This window comes from Podarcis tiliguerta (assembly GCF_965153285.1).
Source record: "Podarcis tiliguerta genome assembly, chromosome: 17".
NCBI classification, from domain to species: Eukaryota; Metazoa; Chordata; class Lepidosauria; order Squamata; family Lacertidae; genus Podarcis; species Podarcis tiliguerta.
In genome coordinates this window covers 37,246,419-37,270,260 of record NC_139550.1, presented here as the reverse complement: position 1 = coordinate 37,270,260, position 23,842 = coordinate 37,246,419, and the positions used below count along the sequence as shown (strand labels likewise).

General features: G+C 47.0%; 1 protein-coding gene across 10 annotated transcripts in view; it reads left to right on the top strand.

Moving 5' to 3' along the window:
- ATP2B3 (ATPase plasma membrane Ca2+ transporting 3) overlaps positions 1–23,842 on the top strand; it is a 115,394-nt gene that overhangs the window by 42,682 nt on the left and 48,870 nt on the right. For 6 of the 10 annotated variants that reach the window (XM_083419527.1, XM_083419528.1, XM_083419525.1 and 3 more), the window contains 6 exons: positions 3,121–3,283; positions 3,401–3,720; positions 13,978–14,175; positions 15,630–15,887; positions 16,525–16,650; positions 19,206–19,331. In XM_083419527.1, coding sequence (XP_083275653.1) covers positions 3,516–3,720; positions 13,978–14,175; positions 15,630–15,887; positions 16,525–16,650; positions 19,206–19,331 — 913 coding nt within the window. In that variant the 5' untranslated portion in view covers positions 3,121–3,283; positions 3,401–3,515. Of the gene's footprint in view, positions 1–3,120; positions 3,284–3,400; positions 3,721–13,977; positions 14,176–15,629; positions 15,888–16,524; positions 16,651–19,205; positions 19,332–23,617; positions 23,657–23,842 lie in introns of all 10 variants that reach the window. The other 4 variants (XM_083419522.1, XM_083419526.1, XM_083419521.1 and 1 more) reach the window with 1 other exon arrangement.

Genomic DNA, 23,842 nt, shown 5'->3' with positions numbered 1-23,842 from the left:
GATATGCAAAGGAGACTGAAGCTCCACCCAATGATCACTAAAGAGCTCTATCAGCCGCTCCAATTGGTATCCACTAGCCAGCTCTGCACAGTTCCTCTCATTACGCAGAATAGCAGTGTTCCTACAGCCCTGGCCATGGCTTTGGAATCTGTCCCTTGAATTAGGCCTCCTTCAGACATTGCAGTCAATCCATGTGACTGGCGTTGCCCAAGTGGCTCCTGGTGTTTGCACACATTGCACACCAGGCTCCCACATGCCTGGATGAGTATGTGAAGACAGCTCAGTTCCCACAATTTTTGGGGAAATAGGAAGGGATTAGGTTTACCCTAGCTTACGTATTGGATCAAAGTAATCGCTATATATTTTTGTAAATTTGAGTGTTTGGGCATACCATGTGGGGGTTTTCACTTCCCCCCACCTTGAACAGTGGAGATTTCCTCCGGTCCAATGTCACAAGCTGCTTTTGCAATTCCTTTCAGTTTTTAAGCAGTTTGCTTTGTGGCATTCTGCTGATGGCAATGCTTGTTCAACAAGCCCAAGCCCAAAGCCCTGTTGAGTGTGCATAACACAAGACCCAGTTACTTAACTCTTGGCTGATGATTACAATTACAAGAGCAGAGATAAGGTTGATTCTAGTGGGGACGGGGGGGGCAGTCAGGTGGATGGGAACGTGTCTCTTCTGGGAAAACACACACACCTGAATCACTTGGCACAAGACATTCAGCAACATGCTTCCCTCAAACACAATTCATTTTTGGAAGGATTGGTTTGTCTTATGGTCTTCAGAGCATTTTATAATTTTGCATGGTTACAGTGCCATTGTTGACTCCTCATCTCCTACAAAAGGGAACGTCTTCATGCATCAGATCTTGCAGAACAGAAATTAACACATGCAGAGCATTCTAACAGATTATAGCTGAGTTCAGGGGGTTCTCCTTGATAAAATGAGACAAGATTATGAAATGAGACAAGGTCATGAAAACAGGGCTAGGCAGTAATGGTAGAACCAGTGGAGATGCCAGGTTTATGACAGATGAGATACAGTTTATAGAGTCAGCAGATTCAGGGGTAAACATTTCCTGGACTGTATCTCACAGATAAGAAATAGCATGTTTGGTTGCTGTCTTGGGGCGGGGGGGGGGGTGGGAACTCCCTGCACATACAAGAATTGAAGTGATTAAAGTGTTTAAGACAAAGAAAGATAGATCTTTGCTGTAGATCTGGGTTCTCAAAACCTTTTCAAAGAGAACATTCTTAAAGCAGAGGTAAGCCAATGTATTAATAGGCAAGCAGCACATCATCATCATCATCATTTTTAATTTGTATATATGTCCAAAACACCCCATATTTCAGAGGAATTTCAGGAGGAGATGAGCTGCAATTTCACTGCTTGTCTGTGACATGTTACTATATTTACATAAGTAATAGTCACACAGAAGTTCCATTGTGGGAATACTAGTACAGTCACCATAAAGATTGTCTAAATTCCTCCGAATCAGCCCAAGCACCAAGCACAGCTTTGGGCTAAGGAGCCTGCTTCAGGACCCTGGACAGCTCTTCATCCTTTCCAACAGCTTAATGTGCCATATCATTCAGGATCTTGGAGGTGAAGTAAATAAAGTAAAATACTGTATATAAATAAATGCAGATTTATTTTATTTTGCTATCACATCCTGCGAGCAGCATTGGATTGGGAGGACCCAGACAGTGTACATCTTGTTTATAGCCTTAGACACTGGTGGGTACATTGATTGTTTGGTATCTCAAAGCTTTGATTTAGGAGTGTCAGTTACCCAGCTGTTAAAATATGCATTCATACATGCATTCAGCAAGCATTCATGCAGTATATTCCTTAATCAATATGTAACAATTAAAGTTTAATATTGTGCTTAACTTCTTAAAGCATGGGGCGGGGCTGGACTGGAGATGTCCCCTTGTTACTCAGCCCCAGGGAGCACTTATGCAAACCTACAGACTCCCCATGAGGCTTGCTGTCTGAGCTGGGGACAAAGCCGTGTCCTGAACCCCAGCAGTTGTTCCTCATCCTGCTCTAAACACTATGTAAAGGAATCCTTCCTCAGAATCAGGAATAAGCATGTAGTCCCCACCTGTTTATGGGGAAAGAACACTCTCTGGGGCCAGTTTGGTTTACATTTGAGGTCTAATGAGGGCAAGTTCACGCATTCAATGGATTTCCATTGAATTGAGTGATAATTTCATTGGAGCACATCAGCTACACGTGTGTGTTCATGTTTATGAGTGCCCTCAAAAACACTCTGCATGCAGAGAAATAGCATATCAAGGGAAAGGTTTTAGAACAAAGAGTTTTGTAATATTTTTAGAAGGAATAGTATTATTTAATACTGTAAAGACTAACTTTTTCTGGCAGAAACCTTGTAGGCCACAGTTCAGTTTGTCAGATGCATGAAATGAATGAAGTGAATCTTAAGTGAATGGGTTTATCATGAATGGAAAGAGAAGGAGAAAATGTTTGTGTGTGTGTTTTACCAAGCAGAGCAAGAGATAGCAGGCAAGTGTGTTACAGTATCACAGAATTGACTCAAATGAATATAAGTTGTTATGAACATGGATGTGACCTACTGTCAACTACTGGCCACAGGTGATGAATTGACCTAGCAAGATCAGTGCATGAGAGAGAGAGAAAGTATCTCAGGTGTATTACAGGAAATGGGAGAAAATATTAAATATGGCCATTCCTTCTATAAACAAGTAGTAGCTTTTGTTTATTAAACTGTTGTTTGTATATTTTCTTATCACATTTTTGTCCCACCTTTCCTCCAAGGTGCTCAAAGTGGCATCCATGGTCCCCTTCCTCCCCGTTTTATTCTCACAACAATTCTGTGGTGTACTTCAGGCTGAGAGACTGTGACTGGTCCAATGAGCTTCAGGGTCATGGGGAGATTCGAACCCAGGACTCTACACCTTGGGATGTAGAGGGCCATACTGGAAATAAGCAAACAAACAAACAAGGGATTAATAAATGAAAGGGTCGTCGGGGGTGGGGGAGAGAAACATCCAGGTTATGTTTGCGCAGATGTATGTATGTGGCAAGGTTGTCTTTTTAATTTTCTGCTAACACCCATGTTGCCTTTCTGACAGGTTCTCTTTCTGCAGTGGGGAGACCTGTGGTGCCACACTCTGACAAGGACTTCTCCTCCGCCTCTTCCATGGCTTGGTCCCCTGGCTGGCCTCTATAACACTTTGTGGCCCCTCCATCTGGGGCTCTGTAGGATGAACAGAGGACACCACTGTGACTGAGCAGGTAAGCAGGGAAGCTGAGCAGGTTACTATGCAGGGCACGGGGGGGGGGATCAAAGTTATTTCCTGGAATTACTTCCTTTCCCTCCAATGAACGGCTTTTCCTGTTCCATCCCCACAGGTTTCTCCTTTTGTCTACCAGGCTGACCTAGCCCAAGGCAACTCTTCACCCCCTGCCCCCTTTCCCCACACCTTTGCCCAGCGTAGCTCAGCTCAGCTGCAGCTTCACCTCCACCATGGGAGACATGGCCAACAGCTCCGTGGATTTCTACCCCAAAAACCAACGGCGAGAGTTGAACCATGCGGGCGGCTTTGGCTGCACCCTGGCGGAGTTGCGCTCCCTCATGGAGCTGCGTGGGGCTGAGGCGATCCAGAAAGTCCAGGAGACCTACACCGATGTCAATGGGCTCTGCAGGAGACTCAAGACCTCCCCCACTGAAGGTACCAGGCTTTGGGTAGGGCTGGGTGGGCAGAATAGGCAGGCAGTCCCCACAGTCTCCCATGCTTAAGAACAGAAGGAGAGAGCCTGCTGGCTCAGGGAATCGAATCCAGGATCCTGTTCTCACAGTGGCCAACCAGATTCGTGTGGGAATCTGGCACGCAGGACCCAAGCACAAGAGCTCTCACTCTTTCTGTGGTTTCCAGGAACTGGTGTTCAGAAGCATTACTGTTGTTGGTGTTAGTCATTTAGTCGTGTCCGACTCTTCGTGACCCCCTGGACCAGAGCACGCCAGGAACTCCTGTCTTCCACTGCCTCCCTCATATTCTTAGCTTCAAGAACACCGTCCCACCATCTCGCCCTCTGTTGTCCCCTTCTCCTTGTGCCCTCCATCTTTCCCAACACCAGGGTCTTTTCCAGGGAGTCTTCTCTTCTAATGAGGTGGCCAAAGTCTTGGAGCCTCAGCTTCACGATCTGTCCTTCCAGTGAGCACTCAGGGCTGATTTCCTTCAGAATGGAGAGGTTTGATCTTCTTGCAGTCCATGGGACTCTCAAGAGTCTCCTCCAGCACCAGAATTCAGAAGCATCAATTCTTCGGCGATCAGCCTTCTTTATGGTCCAGCTCTCACTTCCATACATCACTACTGGGAAAACCATAGCTTTATATGGACCTTTGTCGGCAAGGTGATGTCTCTGCTTTTTTTTTTACTACCTCTGACATTTATGACATTTGTTCGCACAACCCTTACACACCAGTCCAAAGCTGCAGCTACAGTGAAAGCTTGAAAACTTCTGGCCCAATTCGGAATGTTTCAGCAGGCCACTTCCTTGAATTTCGGGCTTTGTAGTTTTGTTTTATTTATTGCTTTTAGCCTTTTTATTTAGGCTGCACACACCCCATGCCTTTAAAGTGCATTTAAAGTGCATGATTTCTCCCAATCTTGGGAACTGCAGTTTGTGAAGGATGATGGGGGTTTGTAGGGATAAACTACAGTTATTGGGCTACCCACATTTAGCTTTCTTTGCTTTCTTTGACTCATGCAGTTTAAACTTAAACCCCAGATCTTAAAATGTCTGTTCTCTTACTTGTTAAGAAACCTGTATCTCTCCACCCGAATTGCCCCCAATCTGTAGAGCTGGGGACACAACCTCAGAGCCTCCATATCATCCTGCTCCGTGAGAACAGGACCCAGGAGCACTGGCTCTTAAACTTGCCAATTTTTGAGGCTGCCAGCTTTTTAACATGCTCCTGCTTCTGACCTTTAGTGGCAGCTCTGCGACAAACAAGCAAGTGATAATATTTGCCTCCAGTGTCTTCTTCAAACTCCACTTGCTGCTTTCTCATTATCATACTTTCATTAGAGGAGTGGAAGGGTCCAGTCTGTCCCATCTCAACCTAATTTTACATGTTTTGAAATGTGTTAAATGTGCTTTTATTTTATTTTTGATCCTTTTGTGTTTGCCACTCTGGTCTCCTTTGGGTGGAAGAGAAGGATATAAATTTAATTAATTTATTAATAACAATGGTGTTGTTGTTGGTGATGATACTTTTATTATCACCAGCAAATCTTATTTTTATCCCAGAATTAATAGGAGCCAATGATCCTGGCTCCTAGAGTGCCATAGTCTAAAGGTGGGGAACGTTGGATGTTGTTGGAATGCAACTTCCTGTCCCCTTGGCACTGGTCCCTGCTGGCTGGGGCTGGTGGGACTTGGAATCCCCAAAACAGGCAGGATTAAACTATGCTATGTGCATGGAATGAGGTCCACTTGCACCTTGGAGTGCAAAAAGCATGCATGGCGTGGGGGAAGTTTTTTCTCCATCTCTCACAGTACTTGATCCCTGGGTCACCCAATGAAGCTGAACTATGAGAAATTTAGAGCAGGCAAAGAGGACTTCTGTACCATAGTTAAAACAACGAAATGTTCTGAGATGTGGAATGAAATTAGACAGATACTTGGAAGACAAGGCCCTCTATGGTTCTTTGCCATGATGGCTTTATATTACCGCAGGGGCAGTCTGCCTCATGAATACCACCAGCAGGAGAAGGCTATTGGCCTCATGTGCCTGAGCTTCCCATAGACATGCAGTTGGCTCCTTTGGTCTGATCCCTCTTCTTATGAGGCTGAGATGCAGCTACTTCTCAGTTGTGGAACAAGACCAGCTGTTTATTACAGTTTGTTTTAGTCTTAGACTGACAGGCATATCTTCACGGCAATTTCTAGGTTTAAGTATAGTGAATCACTATGGCATGATTATTACTATTATTGTTATTGTTATTTATAATCTAACCGATGTTCATCTGTTTAGTCAATTCTGCTGCTGCGTTTGCGACTCAGAAGCAAAATTGGCTGATGGATTGCTGGAGGCATAAATGCTGAAAATTGATTCGTGTTTTGCAGACTTCCAATTCAGACTTTGGAAGTGTTGCTTCCTTCAGAGATAATAGGGTCAGGGCCAAGGTACTGCTAAAAAGCAAGCATTAGTCGTCCTCTGCAAACGCTTGGAAATAAGTCCAGTTGAACGCAATCTGAGGTTTGGTCTATGGACACAAGGATGAGGTGAGGATGAATCAGCTGAGCCATGAAAACATAGCAGCATAGAAAGTTGTCTTACTCTGAGTCAGACCATTGGTCCACCTTGCTTCAGTATCAACCAGTCCTACCTGGAGATGTCAGGGACTGGACCTGGGACCATCTGCATGCTAAGCTAGGACCCGTCCCCAGGCAGCAGAATGGTCAGTACCCCCTTAAGCTTTTGAGCAGATGAGACATTCTTCCTAGTAAATGTGTTTAGGATGTGTTAAGGGAGTGAAGGCAAAGGCTGAGCAAAGCTTGTGAGGTTTCACTCCCAGTATAAATGGATAGAAGTGGAGCTGTGCCACCTTTAGCTTCCAGCTTCTGCTTCCCTTGACACAGCAAGGGAACTGGGATGGTTGACCATCAAAGGTTAATACAGACAGGTGCTAATAGCCAACTGGGTTTGATTTGGTAGTCCATGAAAAGAAGGAAGCACACCCCTCCTGCGGGCAGCTTGACCCAAAGCTTGCTATCCTTCTTTGATGGTTGCATAAACCAGTATCTTTGCCTAGGCCACAGTTCATCAAAGGGAGAAAGTGAGCTCTGCCTTTCCTTTTTGATCCTCTGTGCCATTCAGCATTGACATTTAAAAGCTCTGGTGTCAGAAATGGATCCCCTCCTGCTTCATCATCTGTTCAGTTCTGACTTTGTGGCAAGGGAAGAGAGAAGGGGCAGAGTATCTGTTGTGCATGCAGAAGGCCCCTGCCAGAAACTCTTGAGAGCTGCTGCCAGCCAGTGTAGACAATACTGACCTGGTGGACCAACGGCCTGACTCCATATAAAATGGAATTCTATGTTCCTAAGACGTGACAGTAAGTTTATGGTGAGAAAGTGGAAAAGAAACTTCACTCACTCTTCAATAAAACCATGCTACTCAAAGAACTAGCCAGGGCTCCCTGAGGACACTGATTCCTCCCTGATCCCATCTCATCCAGTTGTTTTGCAACAAGTTTTCAGACCCATGTTCACACTTCCCCTCTCCTTACCACTGTGACTTACACGGGTGACCATGTGGGTTGGTCAGTGTGTGTGGTTCCAGAGGCAGAAGGGAAGATTTAGCTACCAATTCTGATCTGCAGAATTGGAGCGTGGGTTGAGAAGGCTCTTATACCTGAGAACCCCCACATTGCGTTCCCCTCCTACCCCACCTTGGCACTGCAATCTCTGCTGTGATTCCAAATACTGTCTCCCATATCTAAAGGAACTCTACCTCCAGTTACCAGATGTTGGGGGGAAACAACAAAGAATTGCCCCTGGCTCTGCCTTCTTCATTTGTGAGTTTTCCAGAGCAGTGTTCAAATTATGGGGGGGGGGGGAGAAAGGGAAAATAGAGGCCAGTGCCCTACCTTTTCAGACAGCCATTTAGCTCCTGTCTGAGAAGATTAAGAGGCATGATTTGGCTAACAATGGGGGGAAATAATTCACAATTTCATTAAAAGCCCCCTTCCTCCCTATTACAACCCATTTGAACACTCTCCAAGACGCATCCAGTTGCTGGATAGAGCACTAGACTAGATGGACTCAACATAGGCAGCTCTAACACTATTAGGACCTTTGGCATTTGTGACTCATTCACTGGCTATTTCTGTCTGGGTTGAAGATTTTCATAAAACCCGGGTCACTGAAAGGTGGAAGAAGAGAATAGTCAGAGGAGACATGGCCCAGCTGCATTGTTAAAGCTAAGTGGGTGGGGTTGTGACTTAAATCACTCTGAGCAGATGTAAGTAAGATAGCAGGTGAGTGAATGGGTAGGTTAGTGTATGTCTGAATTAACAGCTATGCATGAATGCGTGTGTGTGAGGGTGGGTGTAGATGTGTGCTTAATCTGCCTGTTGGTCTGCCCCTCAGCACAGTGAAGGGTGTGAAAAGAAAGAGTGCCTCAGAACACATGCAGAATATATTTCATTTAGCAGCTAGTGAGTGACCAAAGACAGCCCTCACACTTCTGGGTTTAGGGGCAGGATATCCAGTCTATCGAAGGCATTTCTCCGAGGTGTGGGGGTGGTTTGTTTTTAAAGACCTGCCCCTGACCACGGTTAATGGCCAGCATCTGCTATAGGTTCAAATCTTGGCATGCCCATGTTTGCATCCCTCTTCCCTTTGTCTGTGTGTGGGGAGGCAGTGGGGGCTTGCTCTGCTCAGGCAGTCCCCTCTTAGCCCCCTGTAAGGCTCCTTCCTCTGAGGGCAATGGTGCCTGACGAGGAGACCTTCGGAAACTGCCAGAAGATTCATGGCAGACTGGTCCAGCCGCCTGCCTGCCTCTCTCCCTTTGCCGGTTTCCCCTTGAATTGTCCTTGAGGTTGCGGCAGCAGCAGCAGCAGCCGGTACTGTCTCTCTGCTGCAGGGAGCTAAAGGCTTCTTTCCCCATCACACGGAGAGGAGAAGGGAAGGAGAAATCAGGCAAATGAGGAGGGCAGCAGGTGCCTGCAACTGAGGAGGAGCAAGGGAGGGAGCGGGAGCTGTCTGAGCAAGGCTTTGGGGAGGAGGAAGTGGGGAGAGAAACAGGGAGCATTCCAAATGCAATGGTTGCTGGCAGGTTGTCTGCATGAGGGGGTGCAAAGGAAGGCTCCAGGGCTCCTGTACTTTTACTTCATGGGTCCAGATTTGGATGGTGTCACTTCCCCCCCCCCCCTCCATCCCATGCAGCAAGCCACACCTGCTGATATTTCCTCTTCCATCCATCCATCACTGATAACAGGAGTCCTATCTTTAGGCACTTCCAGCCTGTCACTATTTCGGGGTGGGATTCAATCACACACTGGCAAATTCAGGACTTCTCCACACTTACATTTCCTCCGCACTCTCCAGCAGAAAACCCAAACTGCCATTTGTTGTGTGTCAGCTTTAAAAAGCAGGTTTTCACAGGGAAAGCTCTGTGGCAAAAAAAAAAGGGTGCTCAGACATGGAGCTTTAAAGCTGTGCCTGGAAAGAGCAGGGAGGGATAAAGGGGAGTATGGATAAGCCCCCACGATGTGCATTTGCAGCTGATTGGGGAAACCTGCTCAGTAAACCCACTTCTGCAAAAAATATCAGGCTTCCTACATGAGGAAAGTGGTGGGAAAATGCACTACGGAGTGTGGGACAACACTTGCCTTGATGCATCTGTCTTCCTGCCTCCCCACAAACCAATCAGAATGAACAGTCAGTAAACAGTCAGCACCATCTAATCTCCCTGCAGACAAATCAGGCTGAGCACTCAACAAGCAGGTCTTCTAGAAGTGCACCCCCCCCCCCGGCCTCTGGCCACTGCACTGTTTTTCTGACCAAAATCCACACAGGATCCACAGAGGAAAAAATAGGAGGTAGAGGTGCAGCTCGGGGAGGGGGGATATTGGTCAGGAAAATGGCCTGAGGGAAAAGGGTTAAACACACACACACACACACACACACACACACACACACACACAAGTTCTTTCCCTCCTTCCCCAAACTGCTTCTCCAGTCAAAGTCACTTGCCCACCCCTTGAGGCTGGATTTCAGGGAGCAAGCAGGGGTCCAGTTCAGGGAACTGTTTGTGGGCATTGCATGTCACCTCTGATCGGTGTTTTTATAAACGAGGCTTCAGTCTCATTTATAAGAGGTGCTATACCGTCCTACATCACAGGGTGCTAGTTTAAGAATTCCTGATAATAATGTGTGTACAGTGCTTTGGAAACTTTGCATGTTGTAAATCGAAGTACTGTGTGTGCGCACACACAAAATCCTCCAGATTAAACAGAACAACAAAGTCAAAAGAGACCCAAAGGCCAAGTGGTTAAGTGTCACCCCAGCTCAGCCACTCTGTGTTAGAGGCCTCACTGCCAGGACCAGCTCCGGACATTTTGCTGCACATGCAACCCAAGTCAAAGTGCCTTATACCTAGGCTGGTCAATTGCTGTTGGCAGCTGAGGCACAACATCTTACGAGCTCCTCTCCCTGGGAGCAAAAAACAAATAATAATAAATTTAAAAGTCACATGGTGCTGTCTTGCTGTGGCTTTCAAAATCAGCTGTGCGAGATAGTTTCCTCACTCTGCCTAATAGTAGGGCCAGCCCTGTTCACGGCCACAAGTGGAATATAATATGGGCTGAAGGTAGAATTGCTCTAAGCATCAAGTGTGACTGAAAAAAGTCATCCTTTCTCACCAGGGGGAAGTCCCCATCCCGTACTTGGAGTTTCTCAATGTGTGAGAGGGAGCAAACAATTTGATTGGAGGGAATGGTGGTGATTCAGATCTGCCTGCAGCACTACAAAATCCAAGTTGAATGTTCAGGGGGAGAGAAGCAATAGCACCAGAGACAGGAAAATGTCAGTAGATCCCTTCTTGGCCTCAAACTTCTCAGGCATCTGTGCCATCTTGTCCATCAAACAGCAACTCTCTCCTTGATCTTTATAGACTCTCTTTATTACAATCACCCCCAAAATACTTTGGGCACAGTTCCCCTGCATGCTTACCCAAACAAGTCACACTGTGTTCAGGATAGCTTAGGCCTTAGCAAATGCATTTAGAATTGCAGCTTTATTATGTAGCACCATCAAGGTTTATGGCATTTCGTTTTCTAATATAAGGGGGAAAGACTGGTCTTTGTATTCCACCTGTGGGCAGAGGGGCACTTCTGGACAACCTGTTTATTAAGTGTTCATCTCGATATGTTTGCACAAAGTTTGTGGAGAGGTTACATGACGGCCGCTTCCTGACTGTCACTATATTTCGATGGGATTCAATCACAAAGCAGCAAATTCTGGCACGGCTGGGAAGCCTCTCACAAGCCCACATTCTCCAAAGGTTGAAAAATGCACTGGAATGCAACAGCATCTAATATCCCTGCAAACAAACAAACAAACATGCATATTAAATAGCCAATGTTGTCTAATCTCCCTGCCAACAAATCAGGATGAATTGCTCAGTAACTAGGTTGTCTGGAAGCTCCTGGTCTTGGCTGTTTATTCAGCATTCATTCTTATTTGTTTGAGATGGGGGGGGGGAGATGCAGGTTTAACCCTTTCCCCAGAGGAGCGGTGGGAGGCACCAGTTGGGAACCCCCAGGGAAGAGGGCTCCGAGTCAGAGGATTGGTGGTGGGACGACAATGAGTGGTCAGAGCAGAGCTGTAGCCCCGGGTGAAGCCTCCAGAGGGGCACCAATGAGGCTTGCGGCCTGTGTGTGTTTGTGTGCTGGGAATGCCAAACTGGGTTTTTGACCTGGGTGAAATAAAGCCTCGTTTCACCCCTGGGTCAGAGGGAGAAGGAGCAGATTGGGAGGCAGTGGCAGTGGAATCTGAATCCCTGTCTTTGGGAAGGTAGTCACACCTAGTCAGAGGGACTCAGGGTTGCTGTGATCTGCTGGCCGGTCTCTTTCATGGCCAGCTGTGGAGGGGATCTGACAACAGACCCTGAGATGTGGTTCCTGCTGGCTGCCTGGGTCTCTGACATTTTTAATATTTCACAAAGCCCTCCCACCCTGAGTCCAAGGCTAAGCAAAGGAAGAGAGAATGACTGCAGTGCCACCCTGGGGCTCTTTCATCTCACAGGAGTGGGATCCGGGCCTGGGGCGAAGGCCTCCTCCATCGCCACAGGTGTTAACTCTTTGAAATGTCTATAACACAGGTGTACAGCAGTTCAGGACAAATTTTGCTGCGTGATAACACTGCTTTCGGCATTGTTGTCTGTTTCTTGAGAATACTTGGGATGCCCAGGCTTTCCAGCATTTTGCAGTTGAAAATAGTATTAGCATGAGAAAGGATCGCTGTCTTGACTGCACATTGCTGAAGTCTCTTCCCTGCTTGCTCTATGAACTTAAACTGGCCATCAGGGCTGCATGCACACCAGGCATTTAAAGCACATTTCCCCACCCCCAAGAATCCTGGGAGCTGTAATTTGTTAACGGTGCTGCGAATTGTAGCTCGCTGGCGGGTAAACTACAGTTTCCAGAATTCTTTGAAGTGTGGCTCTCAATGTGCTTTGAATGTATGGTGTGTATACAGCCGATAACCATTTACTTGAAACAAAAGAAAATACCGTATTTTTCCTTGTAGAAGACAATGCTTTTTGCTAAAAAGGTTTAGACAAAATTTGGGGGTCGTCTTATACACGGATGGTGAATACACATGGGTTAAAAAAACAAAACACTACTTATGGTACCTTCCTGTGGCTGCCATGAAGAAGCTGCCAGAAGCTGCCACTGACCTTCCCAGGTGCTTGGCTTGGCCGATCGCCCCCCGAAAAGCACAACAACTTTGGGCGATCTCAGGTGTTGGGGGGCAGGCTATGCTGCTACCCACGAGTGAGCACCCCCACCACCCAGGAACCAGCAGGAGTTGTTACACCGGTGCTTTAATAAAATATCAAAGTTGTTCTGCTTGATGTTTAAAATATTGATTTCTTAATTTAGGGTTCAAAAAAATAGGGGGCATCTTATATATGGAAAAATATGGTAATACTTTAGAATGTGTTCACTGAATGTTTGATATCACAGCAGATCAGGTGAGAGATCAGCTGTGAGTTCAAACACATTCAGAGCATTCTGTCCTTTGTGTATAGGAGAGTATAGAGCAAGGGTTGCCACACACTGGCATTTTGTGGCCAATATCAGTGTTCGAAATCAACCAGTAGCCAGGTGCTTTTTTCCACCTGGCTGTCAATCACTTGCAGCCAAGTGAAGATGCCTAGGCAACAGGCTGGCACCTGAGATCTCCACCATCTGGAGCTGCATGTATGGGGACCATTGGATCTTGACTGTTTTCACACACTAACACCACATCCTATAGAATTCTATTAGTTATATTTTATCTACACAATCAGAATGAATTTTCAGGAACCAAAAGGCTTTTTCTGTGCAGCCTGAGCAGGAGCAGTCACCATTAAGAAAAAGAAGGTGGAATAGGCCAATATATACAGTATGTGGACTGTCCCTGGATCAAGGGACTTTTCTGTTTTGAGAAGAACTTCTTCTCAAAGTTCTTAGCCTAGCCCAAGGTTGTCATCTCAGCTAGCCAGATGTTTAACTGAGAATCAATCACAGTCAGTCCCTCATTTGGAAAATAAGACTTTAGAGCCGTCTTGCCCCAAAATGGCAACTAGACATCCTGTTTTGGTGACTGCGACCTTTGTTGCATTTAGCGCCTAGTTTCTATACCTAAGTTTCTAACATTGGTTGACATCCAGGTGCACCACAGTCCAGATGCATCTGCCCCCACTCAGATGTGTAGCTGATCCTCCTAATATTTCCCTACCAGTGTAAGAAGAGGGAGTACTAAACAGATAAGGTTGGAGAGTATTGGGGGTATTTTTTAATTCTGTATTTATTTATTTAATTTATATTCTGCCCTTCATCTGAGGATCTCAGGGCAGTTTATAATATAAAAGCACAAAAATACACACCACAATAATAAACAAAAACAATAACACCCCTCCCCCATTGTTTAATTAGCCAAAGGCCTGGGAGAAGAGGAATGTTTGTCCCTGACACCTAAATATATGTAACAAAGACACCAATCAGGCCTCCTTGGGGAGCATATTCCACAAACAAGGAGCCACTGCAGAAAAGGCCTATTCTTATGTTTCATTTGAACTTTACACACCACTTGGAGCATTTGTATGGAAAAGCAGGCAACAGCCCTCCATAAATCACCTAGTTTTGGAATTACAACTTGTACAGCTTGATGTCATCTGCTCTCTCTTCTTCCCCCCTCCACCCCCGCAGGCCTCTCGGACAACACAGCTGACCTGGAAAAGAGAAGGCAGATCTACGGACAGAACTTCATCCCCCCAAAGAAGCCTAAGACCTTCCTGCAGTTAGTATGGGAGGCCCTCCAAGATGTGACACTGATCATTCTTGAAATTGCTGCCATAATCTCCCTGGGGTTGTCTTTTTATGCTCCACCAGGCGAAGAAAGTGAAGGTGAGATGTGTTCCTTATAGAGTCATTAGATCTGTTGGAGAGCAGAACTCCCTTCTCAAGGAGGCCATGGCCTGCTAGTCTTGGAATTAAAGGAAGAAGGTGGGCTCTGAGCCAACCTATCTAGGATACTGCCTTTCCCATAAGACCCTGCAGCAGGGCTGGCAGCCTGTGGCCCTCCAGAAGATGTTGAGCTGTATCATCCTTCACCATTGGCTGTGAGGGCCTGGGCTGATGGGAGTTGGAAGTCCAACAACACCTGAAGAGCCATAGGTTCCTCCATTAGCTAGCTAGCTGGTCACCTTATGTCCCACCTGAAGATAAGATCCCAGGACAGCTAGCATTCATTAAACAACAATATAAGGTCTTAAGCAGGCATTTGAAGCAAAGTGCTGAAGTGCTTGCTTAATATTACAAGGCAAGGTGTCCCACAGCCTAGGTGCTAACAGACATGAATGCCCTTCTATCTTGTAGAAGCAAGGTGAGCTTCACATGTTGGGGATCCCAGGCCTGATCCCAGGCCCACACAGACTGCCTTTGGCTTCACGATGCTGAGGTCAAAACTAAGATCTGTCTTTCAACAGAAGATCAATGTGCCTTCTTGAAACATCCATCGAATCAACAACTATTTCTGCTTTCCAGTCTTCTGAAATTTATCAAGTTCTCCATCACTTTCCACTGACTGCTCCATTTATCTACTCTGCTGACTCATTCGTTTTCCTGTTCCTATGAAGTACTTTTAATGTACAAAGAGTATTATGTGACTCTCTACTTCTTTCAGCTGCATAACAACCCTCTGAGGTAGAGGACTGCTATTCCCATAGTCCTCCTGCACAAGTCCATGTCTGAACTGGGCTTTACACTCCAAGCGTACCCATGCAATGACCCATTCAGGGTAGCCTTTGGCAATCATCCAGATCCATGTAGTTGTGGTTGGTAGTTAACAACAAGCAAATTCAACAAGATAAATTTATATTTATGGAACATACTTGAAGGTTGTGAGATGTTCAGGACATATGTACACCAGAAAATTAACTTGCCTCATTCACAGAATGGGAACTGACAATCTGGAAGAAGGACTAGGGCTAAGTGATTTAGGTAATTTCAGACTCTGGACTTCATGATATTAATGTCTAGCCCCCACCCCTGCTTTAGATGGCAAAGTGATCTGCTAAGCAGGGCCCCAGACCTCTGCCTTTAATAAAAATTCTGTACCACTTGATTGTAAGAAAAAACCTCAAAGACTTAAGACAGGTATGGGGAAATGGTGGCCTTCTAGAGGCTTTTGGATCCCAACTCCCACCATCCCCACTCAGTGGCTAAGAATGATGGGAGTTATCATCCAGTGTCTTCTGGAGGTACCTTGGTTCCTCATCCCTGACTGAAGGATGACGTGGTCATAATGATAGGAGCCTCCTCCCTCTCCAACACCTTCTTTTTCTCCCCCATTTTCCTAGCCTGCGGGAACGTGGCAGCCAGCGCAGAGGATGAGGGTGAGTCAGAAGCTGGTTGGATTGAGGGTGCTGCCATCCTGCTCTCGGTGATCTGTGTAGTGTTGGTCACAGCCTTCAATGACTGGAGTAAGGAGAAGCAGTTCCGAGGTCTGCAGAGCCGCATAGAGCAGGAGCAGAAGTTTGCCGTCATCCGCAATGGGCAACAGGTCCAGATCCCTGTGGCTGAACTGGTTGCCGGGGACATTGCTCAAATCAAATATGGTAAGGGACAAGGAAGGGGCTGGGTGTGCTGGGCTGGATTTATTACTGGGGGCCTGCTGAAGGCGTGACTGTTACAGGGAGAGCCTGGGTGGTGATATCAAGATAAACTTTTGGGATTTGAGCTGTGACAGTCCTGAGATCTAACATCTGCTGAGGAGTCCTTGAGATCCTTGCTGCATGAAGGGTGCCTGTGGCATCAGATGGGGCTGGTTCACAGCTGTAGAGCAGTTACCAAGAGACTACCTCTATGCGAGGTTCCCTTGCAGATGTGATGCATGGGTGCACTGGCAAGAGATTTGCAGTGGCGCATGGGGGAGAAGGCATCCTCATAATTCCAGGTTCAGAAAGCTTTGCAGTGGTAGAACAAACATTGAGAACATCCTTCTAGCAGACCACATTTTCCAAACATAGTATATGGACTGGGTAATTAAATGGGCACCCCGGCTAGCGCTAAGAAACTGAGATGGGATAGGGAACAGAAGGTGGTATTTGGAGACGAACAGCACTGTCCTGTGCATGTCTCCTGAGATGCACTGAGTCCTGTGGGAATTACTCCTCTTAGGTAAGTGTTTATAGGATTGCAGCCTAAGCAGAGTTGCTCTTTGAGACCACGACTCTGACCTGCTTCTTTCTCCAGGTGACTTGCTTCCTGCAGATGGGGTGCTTATCCAGGGGAACGATCTCAAGATTGATGAGAGTTCCTTGACGGGGGAGTCGGATCACGTGCGCAAATCAGTGGAAAAGGATCCCATGCTGCTGTCAGGTGAGCGAACAAGAAAGAAAGGGATGCAGTTCAGGAAAGCCAGAAGGATCATGTGCTGATTTGGTTGCTGTGCACTGACAGTAGCCAGAGGCGGAACTAGCTGCCCCTGTGCACCCAGTGTCCCATGGGGCGGGGCCAGCGAGACGCCCATGGGGCAGAGTGAGCCACCCATGGCAGGATGTTTCCTGGGGGGGGGAGGGAGCCACGCTGCTTTGCCAGTAGCCTTCCTCCCTTCCCCATTCCTTTTGACAGCTCAGGGGAGGCTTCCCTCCCCCAGGAAGCAGCCCGGGAGTGGGGGGCAATGGCACGCCACCCACCCGTGACTCCCAAGCCTCCCCCAAGCTGTCAAAATGAAGGAGGAAGGGGGAAAGGCCGCTGGCAAGGTGGCACAGCTCCACCCCTTCCCCCGACAGCTCAGGGTAGGCTTGGGAGTCATAGGCGGGCGGCACGCCGAATGTCACCCCTCCTCAGTGATGACACCTGGGCCGCACCATTCCCACCACACACCCCTTCCTCCGCCCCTGACAGTAGCCTCCAAATTCTCTGGTTTCAGGAAACCTTTTCCACTGTGGTGCATCTGCAAGGGACGGGTGTGGCTGCCATAGAGCCCCCTTTGGTTTAAGGAGCTGGGGGCATACTTGCCTCACACGAACTGAGTCTTAAAGCACCACTCACCACTTCACCTGTAGCTGCTGTCACCACTGCTGATCTTCTCCTTGCAAAGCCCTGGATAAACTTCCCTCGGAGCTCCCTGGATCACAACTTGAAAACCTCTCCTGTAGGAGAGCTTGCGAATGCTGCTATGGCACCCATGGTGACTTTGGCATATGCCGAAGGATGTAGGAATGGGTGTCAGGAGCAGAAGTGTGCCCCCGTTGCCTCAGCGACTGGGCCAGTTCTCCTTTTGCCTGCCATCAGTTCCAGCTCCTGTTGCAAAACCATACTCCGTTCACAATAAGTATGACAGTCACCCTTGCAACAATATTTTAAAACAAAGTGCAACTGCAAAATGCAACTTATTATTATTATTTATTAGATTTATTGCTCGGCCTTCACCATAAGGGTGTGTTACAGCAATTGAAAAACACAATATTAAAATAAGTTAAAACAATTTATAATTAAAATAATAGGGTGTGGTCTTCAGCATATGGCAAAAGCTATACAATGAAGGGGCCAGATGCATGGACCTCTGTGAGAAGGGATGTTTTCTTATGCTTTTATATTTGTTGGAAGCCACCCAGAGTAGCTGGAGCAACCCAGTCAGATGGCAGGGTACCAATAAAATAATTATTATTGTTGCTATTCAGTAGCTTAGAAGGCTCTCTCTGCTGATCTTAACACCATTTAGCTTGCAGTAGCACATCTGAAGCACGTTGGGAGCTGTTGCAGGAGCTACTGCAGGAGCCTGGAGGGTTTGGAGGAGATTCTGAAGAGGCTGGAAGAGAACTAGAGAAGATTCTAAGGAGAGTTGAAATTTGGAGAGAGAGCAGACAGTCTAAAGCCTAGCACAGTGAAAGGGAGGGAGAAGGACACATCCAGAGACGGCCATGGAGGAGAAAGAAGCCACTGCCATCCCCACCCCAAAGTCCCCAAAGCACAGAGCTTTGGGAAGGAGGAAGGAGGGCTCCAGCATCCTGTCAGATGCCTGGCACCCCCTTCCCAAAGCCCAGGAAGCTTCTGCCCAGCTTAGGGAGGGAGGCGCAATGCTCCGACAGGGTCCAAGAGCCCTCCCACCATCTTCCCAAAGCCTACCCATCTCTGGCTCCTCCCAACATCTTGACATCACATGTGCAACATTGGGACATCACAACATCGCACACATGACATAGGGGCCCCCAATCACCCTTGCAAGCTGGCGCCTCTGACATTCACCAATGCCCATTATTTTTTACTATTCTACTCAATTGCATTTTTCCCACCTCCTTTCAAGAAATATGGGGCTGGAGGCACCTCACACTGCTTGAGGACCCTGACAATCTTCCTCCTCATCCATTCACTACAGTTGGCACCCAAGTCCCATAATTCCTGTACAACAAGGGGCTGAAGCTGGAAGAAGTGGGGCTACCCAAGTGATCATTTACTCAACTGTGGGGTGGTATTCAACTAAGTGTTACTCAGAACAGCCCCACTGAAATGAATGACTCTTGCTAAGTTAGGTTCATTCATTTCAATTGGTCTACTCTGAGCAACACTTAGTAGGCTACCACCCCATGGTTTTCAAACTTTCCACCTTCAGGAAACCATTTGTACCTCATTTTGTCTGTCAAAACACTCGTGAACATTTACAAAGGATCCTAGAGGGTGGTCTAGGGGGCATATGCAGAGTGTTGGCCAGAACTTTCAGGGTCACCAATGTCCCACATAAACATAATGTACCTAAAAATCACCCTGTACTTTCCCATGGCTGCAGATCCTGAAGGAAAATTGTTAGTGGCTGGCAAATTCCTGTTAAGCTTCCACGGAACCACATAGGCCAGTGGATCTGAGCCTTCTGCTCCTGGCTTGGTTTCCAACTTTCTTCTGATACCCTACTGACTCTCCCTTTGTTTTCCCAGGCACCCACGTCATGGAAGGCTCTGGGCGAATGGTTGTTACAGCCGTTGGGGTCAACTCACAGACTGGGATTATCTTCACTTTGCTGGGTGCTGGTGGAGAAGAGGAGGAAAAGAAAGACAAAAAAGGTAAGGTATTCCCTCCGGCCTAGGTAAGCCATTCCCCAGTGCATATCTGTAGCCTTTGTGACACATTCCAAGTCTTCATGTTCAGGTCAGCCATTTGTTTACCAATGCAGGAGTGACATGATCAGTCTCTCTCAGGTCCGTCTTTCAACAATGTTTTCAAAATTGGCCAGCTTTTGTCCACAATGTCTCTCATCTGTGTAGTATTAAGTCAATGCACACAATCATGGTTACAACATAATAGGACCTCACTACTTAGATATTGCCTTCAAGGTCATCAAATTCATTCAAGTGCCCTCAAGTTTAGCATCATCCTGCTGTCCTTGGTTATACAAGCAGTGCTGTGCCTTCAGGCATTCCTTCCCTAAAGAATTCTGGGCACTGTCATTTACCTTTCACAAACAATTTCCAGCCCTTAACAACCCTTAACAAACTACAATGCCCAGAATTATTGGAGGGAAATAATGTGATTCAAAAGTGCTGCAAAAGTAGAATGTGGACAGAGTCAGTATCCTCACACAGTACTATATTGCTGCCCAGATCTTTCCCTGAATCAGCTGTTTAACTTACACTATTAAACATGTTTGCCTCATACTATAACTCAGCATCATTGGTATGGGCTCGGTAGCACTGGATACCAAATAAGTACCGTATTTTATGGGCTGTAGATGTTGACCTGTTGTTTCTGGATAGCAGTTTAGGGGGTTTCTTACAGTGGTGGAGAGCAGACTCAAACTTGAGGGCTGAGACAGAACTGCACCTCTGTTGGGCTCATTAAATCTCCTGGGCCCACCAGCTTTTCTGGCTCTGTCCCTCACTTGACCACCTTCCCTATCTGGATTGGATCTTGCCTCTTTCAGTCCCTACTACCTTTTCCTGTGACTTCTCCATCTGTGAAACCAGACACAGCTGTTACAGACCTTGCTCATCATTCCTGCTTTTGTCTAACATCCTTCACTTCTTGGCAGTCTGAGCCTCTCTTCAGCTTACCCAGTTCCCACATATTAGGCAAAATGGCATACAAAAATGTGTATATTTGAAGAAATCCACACTAAAATACTGATGAACTTTGACAAGAACTTGTGTGTTTTTAAAAAAATAAAATCAAAAATTGAAGCAGAAATGCTTGACCAGCCAGCTCTGCTGCCAGCCCACCTCTCAATTTTCCCATCATCCCTTTGCCCTATTGATCCAGATCCAGGTGCAGGTGCAGGTCACCTCTTTTCCCTGACGTAAAACAGTCCCATCCAGCTGTCCTTTGGCACAAGTGTCCTTTCAATGTTCTTGTAGTGACATAGGAGCTGCTTGTTCATAGGCAGCTGCTCATGCAACTGGGAGCATTTAAATAGCCCAGTCACATGCACAGAGGTAAACCACGAGGGTCCTTCGCACAGAAAGGTGCTGCTCCTGGAGAGGGTTTGCTGATTCCATGGGAAAGGCCCGTGTGATTGGGCCATTTAAATGTTCTCTCAGTTGCACATGGATAAGTGACTCCCACACAGCCAGGAGAACATCTAAAGGGCATCACAGTGTAATTGCATTTGACTCGGCACTCTTGCTCAACATTGTTGACTCATCTGCCGAATTATGGCTCATCATTTTTGGAGTCTGATTCAGAAAAGAGACTGGTCATGACTCAAAGCCTTCAGCGTTTGTCTCTTTATTGTTGGGCCTTCAGTACAAGAAGGGTTCAACTCATTAACTACCTCAGACCCACATAAGGTGTAGAAACGCTGAAGTAACTCCACTCAATCACTCCCAGCACAACAAGGTTCCAGTTTTCAAGGAAAATAGCTCTATAGTACAAAATCTTTTCACTCCTCCCAGTCTTCTCCTTCTGTTGTTTCCAACAGGCAGCCTAATTCTATGAACATATCTTAATCCAGGAATGTCCAAACAGTCGATCACGGGCCATTCCTTGTCGATCCTTGTTGCCCCCCCCCCCCCAAAAAAAAGCTCAACAGCTCTGCTGGTCTATCATTCCCAAAAACCGTGGAAGGGTTGGGAGCTGGGGACACTGTTATGCAGTGGTTCTGCTCCTTCTTCCTGGGCCATGTCCAGAAAGTAGTGTTGGGGTGAGTGTTTGGACCCCTGGGTGCTTACCTGTGGGGTGACTCAGGACTCCGTCCACTCTGCTGTGCTTTTTATATAAAGCAACTGGGAGAGATCATCAGGCGGTTGAGTGTTCACCAATGTGTGGATGATACCCAGCTCTACCTCTTGTTTAAAATGGAACCAGTGAAGGCAGTGAATGTCCTGTGTGCCTGTCTGGAGGCAGTTGGAAGATGGATGGCAGTCAATGTATTGAGGTTGAATCCTGACAAGTACTATTTATGGGTGACAGGGGGTGAGTAGGTGTGGGGGACTCCCTGGTCCTAAATGAGGTAACTGTGTCCCTAAAGAACCAGGTGTACTGCCTGGGAGTCATTTTGGACTCACAGCTGTCCATGGAGGCCAGATTAATTCAGCATTCAGGACAGCTGTTTACCAGCTCCTTTTAATATGCCTGCTGAGGCTCTACCTGCCTGCGGACTGTCTCACCAGAGTGGTTCGTGTTCTGGTTATCTCCCACTTGGATTGCAATGCGTTCTACGTGGGACTACCTTTGAAGATGACTCAGAAACTACAATTAATCCAGAATGCGGATGCTAGACTGGTGACTGGGAGTGGCCGATGGGAACATACAACACTGGTCCAAAGACCTACATTGGCTTCCAGTATGTTTAAGAGTGCTTGTGCTAACCTCTAAAGCCCTAAATGGCCTCAACCCTGTATACCTGAAGAAGCATCTCCACCCCCATCATTCAGCCCAAATGTTGAGATCCAGCACCAAGGGTCTTCTGATGGTTCCCTCACTGTGAGAACTTAAGCTACAGGGAACCAGGCAGAAGGCCTTATCAGTAGTGGCACCCAACCGTGTGGAACACCCTCCCATCAGATGTCAAGGAAGTAAACAACTATCTGACTTTTAAAAGACATCTGGAAGCAGCCCTGTAGAGGGACGTTTTTAATGTTTGATATTTTACTGTGTTTTTGTATTTTATTCGAAGCTGCCCAGAGTGGCTGGGGCAATCCAGTCAGATGGGTGAGGTACACATAATAAAATCATCATTGTTATTGTTATTGTTAGTACAGTGGAACCTTGGTTCCCGAATGACTTAGTGGCCGAACAAATCGGCTCCCAAATGCCGCAAACCCACACGTAAGTGTTCCGGTTTGCAAACGTTTTTTGGAAGCCAAACATCTGATGCTGCTTCTGCATGAGTGCAGGAAGCTCCTCCAGCCAATTGGAAGCCACGCCTTGGTTTTCGAATGGTTTCAGGAGTTGAACAGACTCCCAGAATGGATTAAGTTTGAGAACCAAGGTATCACTGTGGTAGTATATAGATCCGTTCCAATCTGGGTTCAGGCCTGCTCATGGAACTGAGTTGGCCTTTGTCAGATGGATGACCTCTGCAGAGAGCAGGGCAGCTGGAGTGTGTCCTTGCTCCTGCTTCCTAATCTCTTGTTGGCATTTGATACCGTCGACAAGGGCTGGGCAATATCTGGTTTTCAGCATTGTGAACGAGCTAACCATTGCAATATAGTGAAATATCACAGTGTCTGAAATAACACAGGAAAAGGCTGAAAAAGCAGCTGGGCTGTGGAGGGAGAGAGGAGCAACCAGGAGGAAGGGAAGGAGGCTGCCCGCTTGCTTCCTCCTGCCCCCTCCCTCCCTCCCTCTGCAACCCAGCCTCAGCAGAGAGAGCCTGAGAAGGTGCTCCATCTGCCTGCCTGCCTGTGTGCTGGCCTTTGCCAAGCGGAGCAGGCTGCCTCTTTCCTCCTGAGCGACCCAGCTTGCTCAGGCGAAGGCAAACATACAGGGAGTAAAATGCCCTGTGCTGGTGGCAGCCAAGGAGCCACAATGTGGAGCTCAAAAATTCTGAAGCCAGTATCAGGATTTGAACTTCATACCAGTTTCAGACTGTTATTGAACTGAAATATCACCCAGGTCTACCATCAGCCTTCATATCCTCCTGGATCAGCTCTGGGGAGTAGGAATTTGGAGCACTGTGTTACGTTGGTTCTGAACCTGCCTTCAAGAACCAAGCCCAGAAAGAAGCATTTGGAGAGGGCCTTTTGGCCCCCTGGCGGCTGCGTTCTGTCAGTTCACCCTGAAAAAATATTTATTAATGTTTTGTTTTTCTTTTCCCTGATCCCCACCACGTCTGACCCCTGTTGCACTTCCCCTCCTCTTGCACTCCAACCTCCTCTTTCCCATGGTCCCTTCTTTCATTCATTTCCCCTAGACGCTAATGCAGAGACTTCCGAAACTGAGAACAAGGGGGGTATGTGCAGAAGGGCATATCTCTGCGTCTCTAGAATACATGCATACGCTCCCAGACAGGCCAACCATGCATGCTAGACATGCATCCATGACATGTATGTCCCCACCAGTGAGAACATTAGAAGAGCCTGGCTGGTTCTGGCCCAGAGGTCCACCTAGTTCATCAACCTTGTTCCTCTCAGTGTCT